This window comes from Coturnix japonica, chromosome 7 (assembly GCF_054131305.1).
Source record: "Coturnix japonica strain WE chromosome 7, WE-NBRP24, whole genome shotgun sequence".
In the NCBI taxonomy this organism is placed as follows: domain Eukaryota; kingdom Metazoa; phylum Chordata; class Aves; order Galliformes; family Phasianidae; genus Coturnix; species Coturnix japonica.
Window position 1 is genome coordinate 18,385,413 of NC_140669.1, and position 23,334 is coordinate 18,408,746.

The 23,334-nt window shown below is 36.3% G+C and overlaps 1 protein-coding gene across 3 annotated transcripts in view; it reads right to left on the reverse strand.

Moving 5' to 3' along the window:
• The window catches only part of OLA1 (Obg like ATPase 1), an 82,171-nt gene that overhangs the window by 41,144 nt on the left and 17,693 nt on the right, over nt 1-23,334 (reverse strand). For 2 of the 3 annotated variants that reach the window (XM_085552556.1, XM_015868445.2), the window contains one exon: nt 8,012-8,187. The exons of the other annotated variant lie outside the window; for it this stretch is intronic. In XM_085552556.1, coding sequence (XP_085408682.1) covers nt 8,012-8,187 — 176 coding nt within the window. The remainder of the gene's footprint in view (nt 1-8,011; nt 8,188-23,334) is intronic. 3 annotated transcript variants of the gene reach the window in all.

A 23,334-nucleotide genomic window follows, 5' to 3' on the forward strand; every position in this document is an offset into this window, starting at 1 on the left:
GGCCACATAGAAGTGTTTAACTAAAAAACAAACACTGCATACGCTAAATGGATTCAATACTACCTAAACCAGTAGTGATAGAATGTAACTGTCGATCAACAACTCCTTGACTTTCTGATGACGCTCCAAATAAATTGTTTGCATATTGCTAGCTATGTCTTGTCAGCACCCAAAAAAGACCATTTTGTTGACAGATGATGAGAGTAAATGACTATGAGGAGCATGAATCATACAAATAGTGAGCAGAACTGTCAAAGATTTAGTGAAAGCAAACAATGCGCTTCAGTACAATAAATTCAAGCTCAGAGTACTGGATAGAGGATGAGTAAGTATGGACATGGTATTTACCAAGTAGAGTACCTGCTCTTTGCTAGAATAACTGAGACTTGAAGGTTACAAGCAAATGAAATGTACGTTAACTAAGAAACTAACACAACACTTGAGTATATAAGTACTAACGTCAAATGCTTCTACGCCTTTCTGATGAAATACTAAACAATTAAAGATTACAGAAAAGGCATAGAAGGTTTTGAGCAAGTGCTTATACATGAAGATCCAGTTGTGCTTAAATCTTACTTTTCTATTCTTACTGCATTTTATATATATAAATAATTAACAAAAGCCTCAAAAAACACTAACACTGAAAACACGTGGCTGAAAAATTGAAGCTTGACAAATCCAGAATAAAAGCATATTTTAAAACATGTTTTATTTATCAGCATTAAAGACAAACCAGATCGTCACTATGATTCCATCTTTCAAAATAGCCATAGTGTTTTTTCAGACACATAGACAAATTATACATGTCTGCAGAGAGTAAAGAGTATTCCTAGCTAGTTAAACTGGGCTGATCCAAAAACAATTTATTGCACCCACACCACTCAACATTTAACATTTCCTCATTAACACAATGAAATATATGGTAACCATATATGTCCTTCTGTTCACGGCTTTCCTGGGAAAACCTCTTTCAGCTCTACCTGGCATAACCCCATCTCAGCACTTTCCTTAGAGCCTTTCTGGTAACGTATAAGAGAGAGACTAAAGTGATAAAATAAGAATTTATGATGAAAGAAACGTTTAGAAACAGCTGTACTTTTAAGGGACAATTACAATAAAATTTCAAGTTTTTAAGACAATATCACATTTTCCAAGTGCGTTAAGCAGTTAAATAAGCTGTAGCAGCTGGGTGCAAGGAAGAGAACAAGTCAGGTACTGCAACAGCTGGAGCAACAGTGAGCTCCTCTGAGGTACAAAACAATGTCTAATCTCTTACAATTCCCTTGCTCACTGACTTTAATAAAAATACAATGGGAGAAGTAATGGATTTAGGACAAGTGTATTATCCTTTCTTCTATTCAATACATCCTAACAGAGCCAGTACAAGCTGTACATGGTATAAGTTTTACTCAGAGCTAGGTGTCAAATGTTTATGAACCACTGCGAGTACTTGCACTAAAAACATTCTAAAAGCATTCCAGACAACATAACTCATGTTAATAAACCTCAAATTCTCCTGTGTTGGCCAGCTTTACAGGTTTAAATGCATACTACACTAACAAAAAAAAAAAAAAAAAAAAAAAAAAAGAAACAAAGATATATTGAGTCCTAGATTCTAGAAGAAAAATAAGTATACATGAATACAAAAAGTAATTCGTCTTCAAGTGATTATTTCTCACAGTTTAGAAAATCAGAAAGGGAACTTGAACTGAAAATCAAAATGACACATCTTTGACGCAAATTGACTAAGCTTTTCTTACTGCATTTGTCTACACATATCCTCATTTCCAAGAAATTCTGTGTGAGAATACTTGTCCAAGAAGTAAATAAAGCCAACTGAGAAAGGCATATTTTTCAGAATACAATTATTCAGACACAAAGGTGTTTTGCCATATGTACTGTCTGTTTAAAGGCTATAGCTGTGACTTGATCTGGACATACCCAGAGAGATACTCTTTGCAAAAGTAATTATTCTAATTCACTGTTCAAATCTACACAGGAAAGATCAGCTGTGATAGAAAGTAAGCATCGACTTCCCTTTGTCTACTGATAATTCCCAAAGAAATCCAAACATGTATTTACACATTATGTGCTTCTACCTCAGGCTTTACTACCAATTAATTCACAAACATCTGCCATGAATATATTCCTGTTACATTCATAATGTTCTTCAGAATGAACTTTAATTTCCTCTAAATACCACATTAAGCACAGCAAATGGTCCACTGAAGATTTTAGGCATAATTACATGCATTAAGAATATAAATATTTTCTCGATTCCCAATGATTTAACATTTAAGTTACTAATTGTAACAAGTCATTGGCAAAAAAGTGTGTCAATAATGTGCAAGTACAATCTTCCTTTCCTTCTTTTTCCAGTGGAACAAACTGACCTCTCAAACTTCCCTCACAAAAGGAGACGAAAGCAACTGACAAAAAGAAATCCAATTCACCACTGTACTTATCTTCAACTTGGAATGAAAGAAAGGTGAAAATTCCCAACTGACATCATCAGTTAGATGAAATAAGAGTTCATCCATCCGTGAGAACTCTGGTAAGCGCTGGCAGTACGAGGTCAGCAAACTCTGCTCAGCACAATCCCATTCATCAGAACATTGAAGGAAGGGAAGACTTAAACCCTGTTTTCATCTAGCATATCAGTAATGAGAAGCAACAGAATCTACCATCCCTCTGCTGTTTCTGATTCATCTCCCAGGTGCTATTAGTAATTTTAAATGAATGAAACCATCTTTGGAACTGCTCCTGTATTATAAGGACAAGACCAAGATATTAAATAGAAAGGAGGAGGGAAGGAAAGGTCATAGATTACATAGATACATATGTGCTTATGGATATTTATGCACTGTGGTTATGGTCAACATACCAATTAATTCATCATCTACTGCAATAACAAAGCAAAGCTTGATGCAGTTCTTCTGCACTACATGGTACTGATATAGTGACACAGAAATCCATCTTTATTTTCATAACAGCAATTACTTTGGTCTTAAAAATTGCATTCAGTTTTTAAAACTAACCTGATTTTCAAGTTGATGCACTTCAACAGAATTCAGACGTCTTGCAGAACTTACAAAAGCATCCTTTGAACTGAAAACTGGAAGTTCAAATGCAGTGGACATTGATACTGACCTATTGTAAAAGCTGCCTTTCAACTGAAAATTGGAAGCTCAAACACTGCAGGCACTGATACTGACCTAAAGATTTTGTCTTGGTATCACTGAAGTCAACAGTCTGTGTGAACTGAACTATAAATAATATTCTTGTGGTCAGATATATAAATCACAATACCATTACCACTACAAATTATTCTGAGCCGGAATTCAAGATTTGGAGCACTAACAAAGGGATGAATGAATAGCTATCAATTGCAGTGGGTCAGTCTCTAAGGACTAAAATTGAATCATGCAGGAAGGGTAATGGAAGAGAATCCTGTAATAATGTTCACTTAACTGTATTATATTGTATTAACTTGAAGATCTCCATCTCCAGGACTGAAAATCCCATAAATCATATATATATACACATATATAAATATATATTTAAAACGAGATCTATAAATATAAAAGATACCTCAATTTTCCTTTGAAATCTCCTGCTACCCAAAATGACAGATGAATAAGCTAACAACAATGAAGTTTAATTCAACTTCTTTCTCATCTCTCTGCAGATACCAGTACCAAAAAGATAAAATCAAAGCTACTCGTTGCTTTCTGAAGTTATATTTATGCTATAGTAGTACACACATATCAGGGATATTTTTGTTCTACAACACCTTGTTAGAAGGTCATAGTCAAAATATTACATAAAGATACATTGAGTCTTAAAGAACAGTATTCTTAGTAAAAGCAGGCAATCATTTCTGAGTAGACTGAGAACACTTGCAAAACACAAAAATGTGATACCTCCGTCACAGTGTAAAGGAAGCTATTCCAAGCCTGTGTCAACAGTACATGTTGCTGATCTTGGACATATTGTGTCATTGATTTTTAAGTAGAACTTGAAAATGATTTCATTGATGGCTCCTTAACAGCAGTTGGCTACTTTATTTCTGCTGACAGGGGATTGAGAAATCAATTCTGTGAGAGACAGCGCTAGCAGTTAACACTGTATTCAATAGCAAAGCCAGGTCATTGCACAAAGGTGAACTTACCAACTGCACGCAACATGGGCTTACGTGAAGAAAAAATGATAATTAACAAGTCTGAGCACAGATGTGAGAAAGCAGGCAATCAAAAAACTCTGATTTAAGAATTCCTGGCTGATACGGACAGACAAGTGTTTTTTGGTTTTGTTTTCCTCCCTATAGCTTTTACAGATTTCAAACTATGGAGTTACAGCTGTGGAGGCTTACTGATAAAACAGACAATTCATATTTATGACATAAAAGAACAACTTCTACTTCCAATTAAGTTTTACAAAGCACATACTGAAATCCCCTTCAGTGGCAACAATAAGTTTACAGAGGTCACATGAAGATTACAGTCTCTGAAATCAGTAACATTACTGCAGCTTTCATATTAAGCTTATTGTTACATTCAGCAAACAACTAAAGGAAAAAAAAGCTCAACTAAGATCAATGATATTTCTTTTCTTCCCTCACCTACTTCTTTCCCTAATTTTATACAGTGTTTTTTCCTCAATAGATGTCAAAGTGTTCTAAAACAGCGAAAAGTAACAAAAAACACAAATCAAAGATGTTTCTGTTCAACTCGGGAAAGAAAGCAAGTAGAGGGTCTCAAAGTGATACAATTGAGAAAGCTTTCAGTGTTTTTATTTCAGTGAAACAGAACTTTCAAAACTCCCGTCAGTTAAAACTCTGAAGAAATTCTCATTTCCATTCTTTCCTAATTTATGGAGGCAAACTGTTAGAAAAAAAGCCCTTAATCCACTCTACACTGCTGTCTCAATTACTTTTCTGCCCTAGAAAGAGGAAGCGCAAAATACACAAGTTGGAAAAGACCTTCAAGGTCATGAAGTCCAACCATAAACATCAGCTACCAAGTTCCGCCACTAAAATCACATCCCTCAGTGCCACGTCCATACATCTCTTGTGCCTCACCAGGGATAGGAACTCCACTACTGCCATAGGCAGCCCTTTCCATAAATAAATTCTTCCTAATATTCCAATCTAAATCTCCCCTGGCACAACTTCAGACCATTTCCTCGTGTCATATCCATTGTCACCTGAGAAAAGTGACAGACACCTTTCCTTGCTACAACCTCCTTTCAGGTACTTGCAAAGACCTTACATTAGGTTATTTGCTGCATGGAAGTGTAATCTTTACCTGTTTTGCCTGTTGTAGGTTTTTTTCCCCTCACAAATCACACATATAGTGAGAAGAAACCACAAGGACATCATTAACTGCAGTTAATTCTTCAGGACAGTATATAAGTGTAAGCACAGACCTTCTCTGCAGTGCAAAACAGTAAAGGAAAAAGAAGACAAAAGTTGTAGAGGAGCTAATCACAACCCAGTAACTGAAAGTCTAAGTAAACTCATCCAGTAGATGGAAAAGTCAGAGAGATGCTGTTATGATCTTATAACTGCATAAGTCTATTGGCAGGAAATGCATAACCAGGCCTAAGGATTGATTTACCAGAAAATCAACCAGGCAGATCTTTCACAGACTTTTACCCTAAAAACGTCCATTTTACTAAGGTCTACTGCCCACCTTACAATTCAAGCATCTAAGTCACAAAGGAAGACGAAGAAGGAGATCCAAGATCAGTAGGACTCAAAAGACCTGATGCTTCATGGCACTTCCCTGGGAAGATTCTCTGGTGACAGTAGAGAGCAGAGTCCCTACTTACAGCCTTTGTCTTCACAGAAGCATTTTATTTGCGCCTCTCCCTTCTGTTCAGCCACCCATTTCCATGAAACAAAAGAATTTAATACCTTTGAAACCTCTATTGTTGTTGACAAACTCAGCTGAAACTGGCCAAGTGTAACAGCTGTTACTGAGGTTAGAACTGGCAGAGCAATGCAACTTCAAAACCTTGCGTTTTCTGTGCTTGTGTTCACAAAGGAAGACTAAACCCCCCAAAGAAATGACAGGAAGTCTAAATTACAAACACAAGACGACAAAGTCACTTTGACAGCTGAACTACAAATTAAATAATGGTTAGGAGATTGAAGGGAGAAGCAAAGAAAAGGGTAAGAAACAAAAGCTGAGTAGAGATCAACTAATAATGGAGATGTTAAAGTTCTAATTGATTTAAATTGCATTTCTAGATTTGAGATTTTAATTTACTGTCTCTCTTCATTTTAGAATAATCTGATGTTTTCTGTTTTCAAGCACATGCTAACTTCCTGTAGCTATAAAATGAGTAAGAACAGGAGACTGTTATGCAGCAGTAACTGTACCTATCCATTACGGTTACATGATGACCATTAAGAATTTTAAATGCACGTTGATTACTTCTTCCTGCCATCAAAAAAACCTGAAACCTGTTGAATTCTTCCTTAGCACAGAAAGAATTATTCAGACAAGCACACTCAAAATCTGGACAAAAACATTTCCATTGTGAGAAACAGGCTTTTTCCAAAGGTGATTGCACAAGGAAGTAAGCAATAGGAGCTCACCAACTTGGACAGAACAGCATTATCCTTACCTTAGTTTCATCTTCTCATCCTGAAGTGAAATACAGCCTCTGTTCAAACTTGGAATTTGCAGTGGAAAAGTTTTTTGTTTGTCTCTAAGATGAATTTAAAAACGCAAGCTGCTATTTGAAACCGCAGGCATAAGCTGCACTGTTCCTCTAAGCAGATACAGCCTTATACAAAAGACAAAAATCACTACCCATGCGCTGGGTTGATGTATCAGATGACCTAAGGGGAAGCACACCTGATTCTCTCTCTTTTATGCTAGATTTCAAATTGTCCAATGTTAGCTGTTTTTTTCCTCACACTAATCAAGGAGTAGAATACTTCTAAAGCCAGACAAGGACTAGTTTTCCACCAACAGAAACTACCAAGGAAGTGCTTTTTATCACTGCATCATGGAGAAGGATATTCAAGTTCAGATCGTACCCTATGCTCAACACTAGCGAGGGCAAAACAAATATACAGCACTGCAATATTAATAAACTAAAATACCAACAGACTGATGACAATTTTTTGTTGTTAATTGCTATCTAAAAAGATGCAGGATAAACCAGTATTTTTTATTTCATAATTACCAAGCATAAATAGTGTGTTCTCCTATTGATACGCTGTTGTAGTAATTACAGAACATGCTTTACATACCACCAGAAATATCTTTAGAAGATTCATGAAATAAAGTAAAATTAATAACTAGACTACTGGCAAATTGTAGCTGACTAACAAGTCAAGTGGCAGAAAAATAATCATTTGCAAAAATATACTTGAAGCTGATAATTATTATATATTCCTAACCTACAAAAAAACCACCACTGTTACCCTGTGATAATTGAGCTCATTTAAATAGCTTTCTAAAGCTACATTCGAAAATGTATTTCAACTAGCAGTCTTCATTTAACACATGCAAAAAACACAAAATGCAACCAGATCAAGAAGGTATATTCACTTGGTAGTGACACCAGGAATACTGGAACCAGCATGGAACTTAATAGTAATTTGGAAGTGACTGCTGGACTTTGAATTATGACTGAACCCCTGATCTAAGTTTGATGGAGCACTGGCAACTCTAATATAATAAATCTGTCTTCAAGAAAATTACAGTTAATTGTTTAAAATGACAGACTTTCCTTCCCCATGTCATCCCATCTTGGCAGGGTGCTTGGTTTAAGGTCCCTACCAACCTTCCTTAGCCATTTTCTTCTATTCCAGTGACTTTTCTAATCGGAATCTTAGGCTTTCAAAAAAATTTCAATACTTATTTACACTAAAGGACACAAAAATAGCAGTAGAGTTCTGTATTATGCATGTGGGGAATCATTAGCAAAATCCAACAACACAAAAGTTTGAATTCAATGCAGACAGTAATAAATTATCTACTTTTGTACTCACGTATTCAGGTTTCAACTTTTTGTCTCCTCCTCTCACAGCTACTTTTTCTAGCTTGTCTATACTCTGAGTGATCAGTTCTTCATCTTTAAGTCTAAGTTCCTCGTGTATTATTTCAATGTCTCGAACAGGATCTACACTTCCTTCCACATGAGTGATATCATCATCATCAAATGCTCCTAAAACAGGAGAAAATATAAATACATACTAAGCCAACAAGAGACAATTTAAAATAGACCATCAAGAATCACAAGAGTTTGGGGCGTAAGTCAAGTCAGCAGTCTGTCTTAGTGACATCATAGGCAATATATCATACAGTTTTAGATTGCTAATTTGTGCATAAACTCCCAAATGCAAGGACTTACACACATAGATACAAAGCACAGCATTTTGCCATTTCAGGAGAGCACTTACGGACTGGCTGGATGGGGCTCTGGGCAGCCTCATCTAGTGGCTGGCAACGCTGCCCACAGCAGGGGAGTTGGAACTACATTATCTTTAAGGTCCCTTCCAACCTAAGCCATTCTATGAGTCTATGATTAAGCCATCTTTAAGAATTTTTTCTAATAAGAACAGATTAAAGCACTTTTCTTAAAATTGGTATCACTGTATCTAATGATATCTTACCTACCAGTAGCAAACACAGAAGCCAAATTCAAAATTGTAGAACATTTTAGCACATACAGTAAATGACTGGTGGAGAGAAAACCTTACAAATCATCCTGGCAACCCTCACTGGCTAACCAATTTAATGCATTAGGAAAAAAAAGAAGTTCTAGACAAAGAATTCTGAAGTTCTGAATGACTCTTAGTGTTTCCAAGGGAAACGGGGTTTAGGGAAAAAAAAAAGGCCTGAAATCATCTGGCAGACCTCTTCCCTGTTTCAATCTACTTTATCACTGTGGTTCTGACGGTGATTAGATAATGAACCACTCAGACACACAATTTACACAGCAGCTAATTTCATCGGCCTGATTTGAGGGTATGGTTTTTAGGGGGCCATCAAAGAAGCAGATGAAGGTGCATTTGTCATATATGAGTGACAACCATTCACACTATCTGAACAAAATGGTGCTGGCCCTTATTAGAAACACATGCTATTATCACATATTTAAAGTGCAGTTGAAGCCATAATTTCAAATTGCCAACTGGAAACATAAGGGTAAAACAACCAGATATTACTGAAGCATGTGTGCTGACTTCATGCCCTTCTGAAGACAACGTGGCAACATAATTCAACTAGGGTTTAAATTATCGGATAAAAAGCATGAAAAAACATCAATAAATATTTTTAAAATAGAAATATGAACAGTTATTACTCATTCCTTGAACCATTTTCAGAGTATTTGTGCACCTAACCCATAACATTAAATATGTCTCAGAAATAAAAGTCATTATGAGAACTTTATTTAAATATTACCAAATGAAAATAAACTGTTTTTCTGGAAGGAAAAAAAAAGGCAATTTTTGTACTAACTGTAAGATAGAAAAAAAAGGTAAACTGCAAGCAACTCCTTAACTGACAGGCAGCTGAGATTCTTCATTGACACACATCTTAAACTTTGGTTTTCTTTCCAACTTAGTGAAAGTAGTGGTTTTAGCAATAAAGATTTCAACAGCAAAACAGACGATACACAGGTTTAAAACGTTGCTGGCAGTCAAACATCAAAATCATTTTCAGACAAATACACAAAAAGCCTTTAAAACAGCAGCAAGGGGAAGCTCCCTCCTTGCCCATCAGCTGTCACTCTGCAAGAATGATCCCAGAGTACCCTGGTACAAAGAAAAGCACCTCTGCAACAGATGCAATCCTGAGGCTGGCTGTGATGGGAGAACAGGCTGCTCTGTCAAATGAAAGCCTGTCACACTAACTCATACCAGTACAAAGCAGCTAAGAAAAAGGCACATAATAGTCATCTTCCATAAACCCTATTTGCGCACAGAAGTCAGCAACAGGACATGGGATGTCTGGGTGCACAAACAGAAGAAAACATCATTCTACAGATCTGTTTAGATTTACAAGGAAATTACTGAATAAAAAAAAAGCTAAATAAGATGTAACCATACAGATAAAGAGCTCTTCTACCAGCCCAGCTTTCTCAACAGATAAAGTGTATCTAGCTGGCTAAAACAGGAAAAAGTTCGTCTTTCATCCTTGTATTAAGAAAAAAGACTACACTGCCATCTAAATAACACATTTTCAAGTTGTTCACATCTTCCTACTGCATTTAGTGTTTTTTTAAAAAAATAAAAATAAAAATCTCACTCTGTTGAAGTCAGGAGAAAAGCTCTATGCCTCAAGATTCCATATTTTAAACATAAAAATAAAAGGCAGATGGATTATTTAGGTTTTAAGGAAGCTCCCTTCCAAAGCAAAAAACAGCAGCTAGGAATCTAAATCTGCTTCAGACGGTTTTATGCTCTCTGGGAAATGCCAGTATTGTCTTTCATGAAGAAAAGGAATCTGCTTACTTCAGAGGTAGGAAAAGGTAAGTGCAGAAAACAGGTTTGCTCAAGAAAGTTCCAAAAGAAACTTCCAAAAGAAACATCTCAGAATGTCATGGTTTTGTAATTTTGCTATCCATATTCCACATCATAACTAAAATTAAAACCCCTGATTGAAACCTTTGAGAGGAAAAAAAAATAACAATCCCAAAATGACAATGATCTTGTTCTCCAATGCATTCATAATGAGAAGGGCAGAGGGGACAGGGTGGGAGGAAGCAATCTTGGAAAGTCTGAACTATGTGAACAAGAAGTGCAGACCCTTTCCTAACAGCCAAGGAGCTTTGCATGGGCAGGACTCTTTAGAGTATGCACTTAGTGATGGCATCTATTTACAGGTGTTCAGATATACAACTATTTTTTCCCTCCTAGTATTAAAGACATGTTAAAGAAGTAACACAGTGACAGATGATTCTGTGCTTTGGTTCCAAGTAACACAGAACAACTAAGGTTGGGAAAACAGGATGACTGCCTGGAGATATGGAAGACAGACTGGTTTTGTACTGGCAAGGCAAAGGGTCTGCCTATCTGCCAGGAGTGAGGCCACAGGCTGCATCATCTCTTCTTCACATGCAAAAGTAATAACAGATAAATATGTATACGGCTCAGAAGTAATAACAGTCACATTTTCAACAGTATCATCTAATGGCATGCACGTTTTTTTCCATTTCTTTCAAGAATCAGCTTCAAAATTCTTTGACAAAATTTACCTCTCAGCCTCCCAAGATTTTTGCATTGCTTATGTTATACCTGTCAAGATCTGATGACTGTATGTTATGTATTCATCTGAACAGAACCACTACACTTAGTTACAGGCTATCATCAACCAATTCATTCTCTTGCTAAAATCAAGTCATCCAATTACTCCTTGACTAATCAAGGCTGTTTTGGCTTTTTCTTTTTTCAAAAGGTACTCAACAGCATAAACAGCTCACTTACAAGAAATGGAAAGGGGCTAATCAGCAGAATTATTGTTTTGCTGCCACAATTTGCAGTATTTAAATGTAGTTGCTGATTGGACTGAAAGTTTTATGATATAGCATATATCAAACTAGTTTGATGCAAAAACGAAGCTGACCACGATCTGAACTTTATTGTTCCTATCTACCCCAAGCTGCTAAAAATACTAATCAAAATGATACTACAAGACAGATCCGATTCCAGTCCTAATTGCAATTATGGAAATTAATTAATATCTCCAGGATTAATTTATACTTGATATGTCAGTTGCTTCATTTATTTAATTACTCTTATCCTTAAAACAAAATATTTGGCGAATATTAAGCCCCACATAACAGCATTTTGGTGTCTTCTATTCATCTGCAAAAGGCAGGTAACTGCATTGGTTTATGCTATGTTATAATTAAGAGGGATATTCATAACTTGATCAGAATCTGAACTGCATTACAAGCTGAAACTCCCATCAGCATTTAGGGTAACAGCCAGCTTGCTTTTTTTTTTTTTTTCCAGTAAGCTATAAAAGAATGTTTAATAACACCACCAAAAACCAGATCAAGAGAATAATTGATACTTGCCCTTCCTTGCAAAAACATACATTCAATGACTATTATCAAAAAGAGTTGCTCATCAGAGAGCATACATCACAATATGGATACATACCCTGTTATAAGCCCTGAAATAAACGAGCAGTGATACCTAGCGGCCATTCACTGGGGTACAAATTGAGGAGTGAACAAAATGAAACAAAACAGAGTACCTTGAGTGGAGGCATAGAAGCAGAATATTTGTTTGAGCTATCGAACAAAACAAGATCACAAATGTCAAAAACAAAGTTGTAAACAACATCTCTACTTAATCTTGTCTGGCATTATCCTTGATGGTATGAAGATTTAAATGGTAAAAAAGATACCACCATTTCTAGCTGAGGTATATTTAACATTTTTAAATGTTGTTGACGATACATTTTACCCTGTGTACTCACAATTACAAGGGCAAAAGAACACAGTCAGAGTCAACACAATTTACGGATTCTTAAATGCAACAAGCATTAATAAAGAACCAACAAATAAAGTAGGTTTAGCATGTTTTCCCTTGCAAGCTAATTTCAAGTAAAATTAATCACCTGTAACACAAACCCAATATTCCTTAAGCAGAGTAATTTTCAGTTGAAGAAGATGCACCTGCCTACGTCGTCAACGTAAGCAAAATCAACTACAAAAAAAAACATTAAATAAAATGCTGTAGTAAACCTTGACTTCTGAAGAAAGAATTTTTTCAGACATCTTTTGTGGCTTTGTTTTGCACCACAGCGCTTTAAGTTTTGTCTTCATACAGCCCTAACTAGTTGTAATCACTCACAGTCTAATTGTGGACATTTATCTGCTTTTCTTATGCATAGAACATAGCTATTAAAGCTGAATGGTGATGGTGTGAAGTATAGGTTAAATTGGGTGAAATTAAAGCAAATTACTCTGGGATGTGGAACTCTGAAAATAGAAACCACCAATGATTTGCAACCCTCTTGATGATCAGCTTCACAGAACCCTAAATGACAAGAAAACTTACATATTTTAAAGTTAACTAGATTTTTGTAAAAAAATAATGTATAAATGTATTTAAAATGCAAGCAGACACTGTAGCAATAATTATTTTGTTTTACCTGCGCTGCAGAAAAACAAGAATAGGTTTTAATTCCCATTAAAAACACTTGTTTTTATTCTCAAGTTTAGATGATTTCCAGTAAGAGAAAAACAGTTCAGAATATTAGTCATAGCATTAATTACCTCGAACACGAGGTTATATTTTATGCACACCATATGTCTGTACAGACATGGGACGGTAAAAGCAGCTGCTTTGGGCTCTCTCGGCTGGTGCAGTATTAGGACTCAAATTCACTACTTACCCATACAAAAGATGAGTGGCTACATTTCCCTTATTGAGCCCTAGTACCGCACCAGTCAAGGGGGTGCTAAGCTAGACCCCCTCCCCAAAAGTCTGAAATCACAGTTGAATAGCAATCCTTTCAATATCAAGTCTATCGGGAGTATCTAACAAAAAAAGGCAAGTCTATTCCTGCAGACACACACACAATGAGAGCGTGTAGCAGCAACGCAGGATTATAAATGACTGTAGTATCAACTTCTTGAGCACACAAAGAATTTATATTTACATAAAAGTACTTGTCAAGTAGGTACTTCACCAAATCACTATGAGAATTACAACCTCCAGAGAAAAACCTGAAGCAAAGCAATTCTCTTAAGAATGTGTAAGTTAACAGAGGAAACCACAGTTTGGTTCCTAGTGGAAGCAACTTTAACAGAGAAAAGTTGTTACCAGGAAAGTAGTTCCACTGAGCTTATCTATAAAAACTGTTCCAGAGGCCATATCCTCAGAAACCTGCGACAAATATTAGTGATTTATTTCTGATGTAAAATGTGTTTACCTGCCATTGCTCTTTCATCCTGGCACCACTGGGATGTAGTCAACACTCCACAGGCAAAACCTTCTACCTGCTGAGATTTGCTATCAACTTGGCCACACTGGGTAAAGAACATTATTTGAAAGCTGAAGGAATAATCTTTGAGCCCTTCGTGCCTCCATTTGCGGAGGGCTCGCTCTTATTGCCCTTGATCACATATTTGAAATACAATCACTGCACTGTCCACCAAGTAGCGTCTGGGACAAACAACTTGCAAGATACTTTGTTTAGGACTGCATTATGCAGCAAGTTGCATGGATTCATTGCCGTAAGATTCTATGAAGGGCAGCGCTCAAAGTAAAACTGTGAGATAGATGTTACACCACACAAATTTTGAGGATTCCATAGGAAAAAATAAACTCTATTCACTGTTTTTCAAAACACAACTGTGTTAATCAGAACAAGGGAAGCCTGGAATCTAGCCTGGATCACTGCAAAATTTCCAAAAACCAAAAAGACTGAAAAATGCTAATGTTTGGTGAGTGCTCTTGTCATCCTGAGTTCAGCCATGTTTCATTTTACATTCTAATGATTGAAAAATTTCTCTATGAATAGTCTTGAATAGAAATAAAAAGCAACAAGGGAGAGTCTCCACAGCATCACCCTCACTACTCAGCATTCCCACAACAGCATCATCCATTAAAAAAAAAAAAAAAGACAACATGCTTGGAAAGATCCTCCTACAAACCTTCAGACAGCTTCTTATACACCTCTGGGAGCCACATTTCCAGACATTTCACATAAGACAATGTTTCTACTCTAGAAGAGACTGCAATTCACATATTTGTGATTTGATGGCATCTACAATGTACAGAAAATGGCTCCAAAGTGCATGATCATATTAACCTCACCACCACCACCTCCAAGACATTTTACGCACTTTTGCTGACCAAAGGTCAGTCTCTTGGGACTTCTCTGTATGAATGTGCCAGTCTCTAGAGAGTCAGGCTGAACTGGAATTCCTTGGAGTCACCGTAACAAAATCTAATTACTAATAATTTCATTTTTAATACAACATTATTTGGAAAGTCACAAACACCAACTAGCAATCATCAGCAGAAACCCACAGGACAACTCTTTGTTATCCTCAAATGACCAGACATATATTCTACTTACACACACACAGTTCACTCGGGTCACAGACTGATTTTTTATTTTTTTTTTTTAAAACCAATCATGCAGATATCTAAAAACACTTGAGCCTTCAAGTTCCTCTCGGGTATGGTACAGCACCGCATAGCAGTTACCACAACTCCTACTGAAGCACTTTGGATCCTTAACACTGCAAAGTCCAGGCAGTTCTACAGTCCTCAACACATTGGAGTGCTATTAACCTTTGTAACATAATAAATAGAGAATGAACAGCTCAGTTCAGCACAGAACATGAAATTACAAACCTCCTGGAACCCACGGTGAAAACTATAAAGAATTACTGAAAAATTATTTCAAATGAAGCAACTTCACTTCAGAAATGTTTGAAGTAACCTTAAGTTGTATAAATACCCAGACAAAACTCAGTAAGGCAAAAAAATTTCAGCTATGAGAGCTTAGTTATCTAAGCAGTTCCCAAACATTCTGAAACTTAAAATTATACTGTTGTTACAGTAAAACAAGAGTACTACAAAAGCATCAAACTTTCATGCAAGGCCTAACAAAATGCTATCAAAAAATTACACAGGTAAGCACAGTGAAAAAGGCAACCTGTAGGCAAACAATGAGTCGTCTATAAACAGAATAGCTGCTTTCTTTTTTCTACAAATAGCATTCATAAGGAGTTACAATCTCAATTTATGACATGCTGACATAAAACCTTATTGTATGTATGAGAATATTTATCCTTTGAGGATCTCTGTCTGTACACAGTGAAAGGGAAGAAGAATAAACATAAGCTGTGGAAAGGCCGATTAAATTATAACAGAAACAACAGCTGATGAAGACTTAAGCAAGCAAAAATTGTTTGACCAGTGCCATCCAAAAAATAAAAACAAGAAGTTTATCAGTAAGTTTACTATATAAAAATGTGCCTTATCATACAACCTCCCTTCTGGTCATTCCAGTCCACATTCAGAACATAATACACAATGTAATGTTAAGACGGTTCATCCAAATATCTCTACTGTAAAACAACTTAAATTTTCAGAGTTCTGCTCACCTAGTTTATATTAACAGAATTGAAAACAAACAAAAAATCATTAGCTGGTTCAGAGACTCCTTGTTCTTCATATAGTATTTTTCATGTGCAACAATTACTTTTCACCAAAACTAAGCATGTTACTTGTATACACTTATTCCATGGAAAGTGAAGAACTCACTTTCTTATACGTTATTTCTGAGAAGAAATCCTGAACACTCAAGGATTTGCTTTTCTTCTTAGCAAGCCTTTATTTCAATGACAACTATGCTGTGGAACATTTCAGTTGTTCTGTAACTATCTGGCACCATCTAGTAGCCAGTGGCATTGCCTTTACACAATTCCATTAAGAGAACCTACGACAAGAGATGATACTGAACAGATGTGCAATGAATAGAACAGAATTCCCTCTTACTACCTGAATCTCACATAGTCAAACGTGTTTTACATAGAATGAGGTACTTATAACTCTAGACAGTAATCTAGAGTAATCTAGTAATCTAATCACATCCTTTTGCCTTTCCTGAAAAAGCACTTTAAATACTTGTGTATTTTTACGTTGTTTGGTAATTTAAGAACCAGCTCACAGATTTTAGCAATGCTTCGCTACTACATTCCTCTATTCATGTATATGGCAAGTAGTTTCTGTTCATTTCTTTATGCTCTCCTGAAGAGCCTCATGTAAGTTAAAAACCATGAAGGAAAACATATGCTTTGATTAATTTTAATTCTGGACATAGGGGGTGCTACTTCTTTTCTGCAGATGTTTAAGCAGAACAGTTGATAGGCCCGAAAACAAGACAGGAGAAATATCAGCATATTGAGGCTACTTCATTACACTCCCAAGATGCAAATTGGTAGAAATCTCCCCTTTCCGACAGTACTGCTCCTTTAATGTGCAAACACAAGTACACAGCCCCACCATTCTGCTCCCTGCAAAATAAATATATAAACGTGGTACTTCTGCAACATCTAACCACCGCTTTTTAAGCTGAAATGCTTCTTCTCCTTTTACTTCAAATGTCAAACCCATCACAGGAAAAAATGTTGTTTTTAAAAGACTTCCTCAACGAAGCAGTTCATTTCTCTGCCATTTAGCTCACTGTATTTTTACAAGCACCAGGCTGAGCAAACTATGATTGAGAGAAGCCATCTTATGCACATTGCTGTTGTCCCACATCATTCAGAACAAACCTTTTTAGATCGTTAACTACCACAGGAGTGCTGATTACACAGGCACCAGCAATTTCCTAACCAATGACCACCTGAACAATGATGTGTTCAGCTTCTCAGACCCTGAAGCCTTTCAGAGGTGAATCATTTCACAGTTTGGAACTAGATCTCCATAGCAACTTCCCTTTGAGGGTTTTAGAATCACCATCCCGTAATTCTATGATCATCAAGCTCAACCATTCCCAATGGTTCTTTTCACAGCAGATGGAAAAGGAAGCCTTGAAATTTTACAGTCTATTTCAAGCAATTCATCTGGCAGCCTATTAGAATTCAAAATATTTCGACCTTCAATCACAAAGCATGTTATCTGAAGCTGTGGTGATCTCAAGTCAAGACAAGCAGACGTTTTAGTCTAATCATCCATGATGAGAAGAGACTGACAAAAACTCTTAATTCAACCACTATCAAAATGCTTATTTTAACTGCATGAAAGTCTTTCAACAGGCAATGAAAACACACCATGTACCATTTTATCACAACCTTCCATTCAAGGGAAATATGAATTCTGAATATTGGCATGGATCTTTGCACTCCCCGACTGCTTTTGAACAAATATCTGCTTCCTAAAGTCACTATAAATCCAATCTTATCACATTATTTTCAACAGCTGTCACAAAAAATGATGGAAGCAAACTGCAATTAAACTTCTCACGACTGAGTACAATAACACCGTAAGTTACTTATTGATGGATCCAGTTTGTTACAGACACCTTCTAACAAAATCAAATCAGCTAAGTCTGAGAAAATAAATATCAATTAAATTATGAAAGCATAGCATCAGTTAAGATCTTGAAACAAAGCTCAGTTTGATAATCATAATCAGAGGGAGATAGAAAGTTTTATTTTCCCCTCCCTGTTCCCAAACCCAATTCCCTGTGTTCAAAGAAACATTTTCTGTCACTTAAATGTTTCAGTCGGTCACTTAAATAATCACAAGTGCTATTAGGGGTACAGCAGCTTTAAATCTTTTCGCTTAAACTCCAGTCTTATTCACTTATTCACTCTGTCCCACCCCCAAAAGCAACCCTTTAAAGTTAACTCTAGAAATACTTTATTCTTGCAACTACATAGTCAAAGTACACAGCATTAAAATGCTTAAAACTGAAAAAAAATACTAAATACCCAGACAGAATATATCTAGTGGCTACAGAATTCAAGAGACTTACAGCTTTCAATATAAAAACTGCCACCAATAGTATTTTAAAAGATCTGCAGTAAGTTTAGTTAGTAAACAATAATGTGTACATATATATATATATTTAATCACTATTTAACAGCTTGACAATGAGACTTAAGACAACAACAATGGCAATGGGTATAACTCTTAAAATAAGCAACATAAGGACCCGCTTGTATAATAGACCACTGGAGCTTTGATAAACAGTAAAATAAAGTCTAACATAGTTGTTAATTTCCTTTACAGTATTTGTGGAGGTAAGAACACTTAATTCTATTATTTTCTAAAATCAAATAAGTGCAAATTCAGAGTTCCTAAGCAGTTAGTTAGCTGAGACAGCATCCACAACTCCTATTCTTTCTTACAGCACTTAAAATGCCACATTTTACTAGGCTGAAGGGATGTTAACATAAGCACAAAATCTGACTATGAATAAAGCTAAAATTTCAGATATAGAGAAGAAAATGAAGAAGTCATACATCAGCTAAAACTGAAGGCTGGTTATTTCTGTGTACAATTAACTGAAACAACTACCGATTCTATTCTTGCAATGTGAGAAAGAAATGAGGGGGGAAAAGCTCTTGAGTATTTAAAACACCTCTGTCTGCAAAGAACAGAGATTAAAGCATGTGAAAAATATTATACATGAACAATACTAAAATTCATAGTGGTCTTCAGAATTGGATGAGTTATATCAGTGGCTAATATAGAAATTAAATAACCTCCTCCAGGATTTAAAGTAGTTATAGAATAAATTTAACAAAACTAAAAATTCTGCTCAAAAACTGTTTTTCAACTTTTTCATTTTAGTATGTAAAAAACTCAAATGTACCTTATCAGAAGCTTTGGGACATCTATAAATTTTTAGTGTTTTTAATAATAACTATTGAACAAGCATGACTATCTTTAAGTACAGGCTTCACTGTTCTATCAGAAATTGAATGTAAAACCGGCTAGGAACACAAAGTTGGTTAAAAATTTACTAATTAAAAAGTACAGCTATCACTGCAATGCTACTCAGATGCACTGTCAGAGGTTCACATCCGTAATTTATCCACTTGTAATGTACCTATTACTAAACGTAATCTAACAGGAGCATTTGAACAAAATTCTTAAGTGATGGTAAATGATAAGTATCTTGGATTGTACAATTAGACTGTCAGAAAAGGATGCCTATTAGTAACACACGCGTAAATCAACCAAGAGTTACCTCTTTACAATCTTTCTTATGATTATGCACAATTATGATTCAAAGTATTTTACCAGATATTTCTCGTAAATAGTAATTTTAAAATCGAGGAGGCAATTCTTAAAATTGTCTGCAAATACTCAAGAATGAGGCTGCATTTCTCCAGCTACTCCTCCTCCCAATATCCCTACCACCATACCCAAAAAACCTCACCTTAAGCAAAGTAGTTCCATATTAGCTCACCATTTAACAATCTAGGATAACCTTAAGTTTATTTCATAACATATAATCAAGCAACATACGGTAATTAAAGCACACCGAAAACAGCAGTTACTAGCTAATTAACATTACAGAAACACTTTTCTTAATGATAGAAAAAGACAAAGATGTTATAAAGTACAGCAGCATAAGAAACAGTTTGCTACAAACCTTTTTGTCAACAATGTTAAAAACCTCAACTAAGCAATCTGAAATTGCAGTAGTTTGTCAATTAAAAACTCCCAGCTAAAAAATAAATTGTTAGCTAAGTGGTTTAGGGACCCCCCTTTCACCACATGATTAACATAGGACAAGCACTGCTATCGCAGATAGTTGCACCCCTAAACAGGGCTCAGCATTTAAAAACATCTAACCTCTTACATTATATCCTCATTGATGCAGAGTTTCAGCAGGAACTTCTGCTGTTATCATGGCATTGAGACATATTCAGCCACCACCAGCACGTGCTGGGCTCCTGGCAGGCCAAGCAGCAGAGCACAAGCCTCGCTGCAGCTATGCCACCATGGGCTTCAGCAAGGAGACAGCTGCCAAGACACATGCAGTGTCCTCCTAAGTGCTCTGCTTGGCAGTGAGCATCACCTCAGCTGCACACTTTGTCAGATAATTGTTTTATGTTTTGCAGTTAAATTATAATTCATAAACAGCAGCAATTCCCTTTCTATGCTCTTTTTAAACCCAACTTCTACTTGTAACATCCTAATTCATAGTACATGTTAACAGTAGTGCTTAAAAAAAACCTAAAAATGCATGCATTGATACTTTCACGTGATAACCCCTTCTGATTTTTAACCTTCTATTTGTATCCTACCACTATTCACCTGCTTCTATATATTCTACTCTCATTATTTTTCTTTTTTATTTAACATTAAAATCTTTCAAATTACAGGACATATAAAGGTGCATTAACTTCCACTGTAACTTCACGATTACTAAATGGGTATACACTGAACCATGAATTCATTGATGGTTAGTAATAAAAGGGTCAGGCATTCCATAAAGTTTGGCACCCAGCCACAGGCATTTGGGGGCTGCCAGACAGAAACAGGACAGTGCACAAGCCCCAAGACATGGGCACCACCCAATAGATGGCAGAGCACCCATCTCACCAGCATTCCTAATGGCTATAAGCCAGAAATGGTATGCACATCCATCTACAGGTTTTAGTTTTGAAATCTGAAAGCAGTACTTACATAAAGGATTGCTCAAAATCCTTAAGGTCTGCAGGCCTTTACATGCAGATGTCACATGTGTATTGTGTGGCAACAGAGTTAGGCAGTTCAACAGAAACTGTCCTTTTGCACAAGGAAGCACGTACCTGAAAACACTTCTAGGATGTCCTCTTCCATCAACACTTAAACATACACTAAAATCTTCACCCAATTACTTTAATGAGGTTCCTTGCTTTTTTTTCCCCCCCCCATTCACAAGCTAAATGCTATCACGTACTGTTTAGTTTGAATGTGGGCAATATGTGGTCTAACTTCAGGGTTTCTAACTCATAGACTCTCTAAACAGAAACTGCTGAATTACAACACTTATTTTTCTTTACATTAGATGAAAACAAGCTGACAAAAGCAAACAAATGCCAGCCAAAAGATATGAGGAAGACATAAACAACATTTAATAACATGCACAACCACTTCTGACACTACTGCTACAGGCAGCCCCAGTTCTGTTTCAAACAGCACTGTCAGCTCATAGGTTTTGTGCCCCTTGTTGCCTGCACTCTTAACCATGGCAAAAAGGGCTGTAAGGAGTGAGCCACAGGGCAGGCAACCGTCCTGTCCTAGCAGACTACATCACCGCTCCACTTCACCTGATAGACAGAAGAACCTGATGGAAAAGTTCTCTTACACGTCGCATCCAATGTTTCAGCAATCTTATGATTTCTAACCACTTAACTTTGGCATGAAGATGTACCTCACTGCTCATTTTTTCCCTTGATTTCCAACCCTGACAAAGAAAACCATACATACATTACATAATGAAACATTCTAACCTAAATTTGATGAGGAATAAAAAACATTTAGTATCACCTAATACAATGTAATACAGAAAAGTAAATGTTATCCATCTTGGATTCTTTCACTTTTGTTTGGCAGGAAAACCCTGAAGCTCAGAGCTTACAAAAATCTCAGAGAAACTTCAAGAAGGTTAGAAATCCACTATAAATCAACAGAAGACTTTTCCGCATAAAAAAAGGGAGGGGGGAAGTATAGCTGCTGCAATGGTATGAAGAGGCCACGTTTCATCACCAACAAGCTAGTGTTTACTCAACACTGATTTTTCAAGTACTTTGCTTCTATGAAATCATTTTCTGAAGCTTTAAGAGATGTTCACTGCAAAAAACAGTTACTCCCAAAGAGCTGTAAGACTGTTAAGCTTCTATTCCATCATTTATTTACTAGTACATACAAATATAAACTCCTTTGCTTTATAGAATCCAATAGGCAATACATTCAAGAAAAAGCAGGTTGAATGAACCAAAGACGGATTACCTTTGACTGGACTTTTGATTCTGATGAAAATAAAAAATCAGAACCCAATTAACAACATAATTTTCTTTGCTGTTTGTCAATTATTAACCTTAAAAATGTTTTCCAAGTTACTAAAATTGTCTGTTTCTTCACAATGAGCTTTCAGTTACTGCTTTTCAGCCCTCAGCACTACTTGGCTGGTAACATTACGTACAATATCTCCTCCTAGGAAGGGCCTTTAGAGCCATTTACATTCCAGGGAAATGCTGCCTCGCTCCCCATCTGCATTCCTTCTCACGCTGACATGCACATGTCCTGCTTCCTTGTCTGCTCACTCCATCACGAAATCAAAACTGGGGGCATACTGTACATATGAGACTGATTTATGCATTCAAACTGCATCAGAGGAGTAATTTTTCCCTTACCAAAGGCTTCCAAAAGGCTCTTTCTTTTTAAACATGCTGAATATTTCATTCTAGTTACATGGAAATATTTCCATGCAGCACTCGCATAATGCAGAAATAATGAACTTCTACATAATTACACTCATTCTAAAACAAAGAACAGCCATTTGTTCCAAAATCTAAGCTTAAAACAGGAAAAAAAAAAATAAACCTGCGCTGGTTTTCAAGTGAGATGAGAAGTTTTTCTGTGTTAAACTGATAATCAAAGTATTAAATTCCACCAAATTTAACATTTCGGTTTCTCACAGCTGTAGTGGTCCAAAAGAAACCTTTCCAGTAAAGAGGTCTTTACGTCTCTAACCAAGTTTGCAAACAAACTGCCACATTTTCCTTACTCTAGTGTAAAATACTAACACCGCCCTAGGAAATAACACTGCTGACGTACAAAATTCTGGCCAGACCCCACTGACTGTCACCATGTTCCTAGACTAG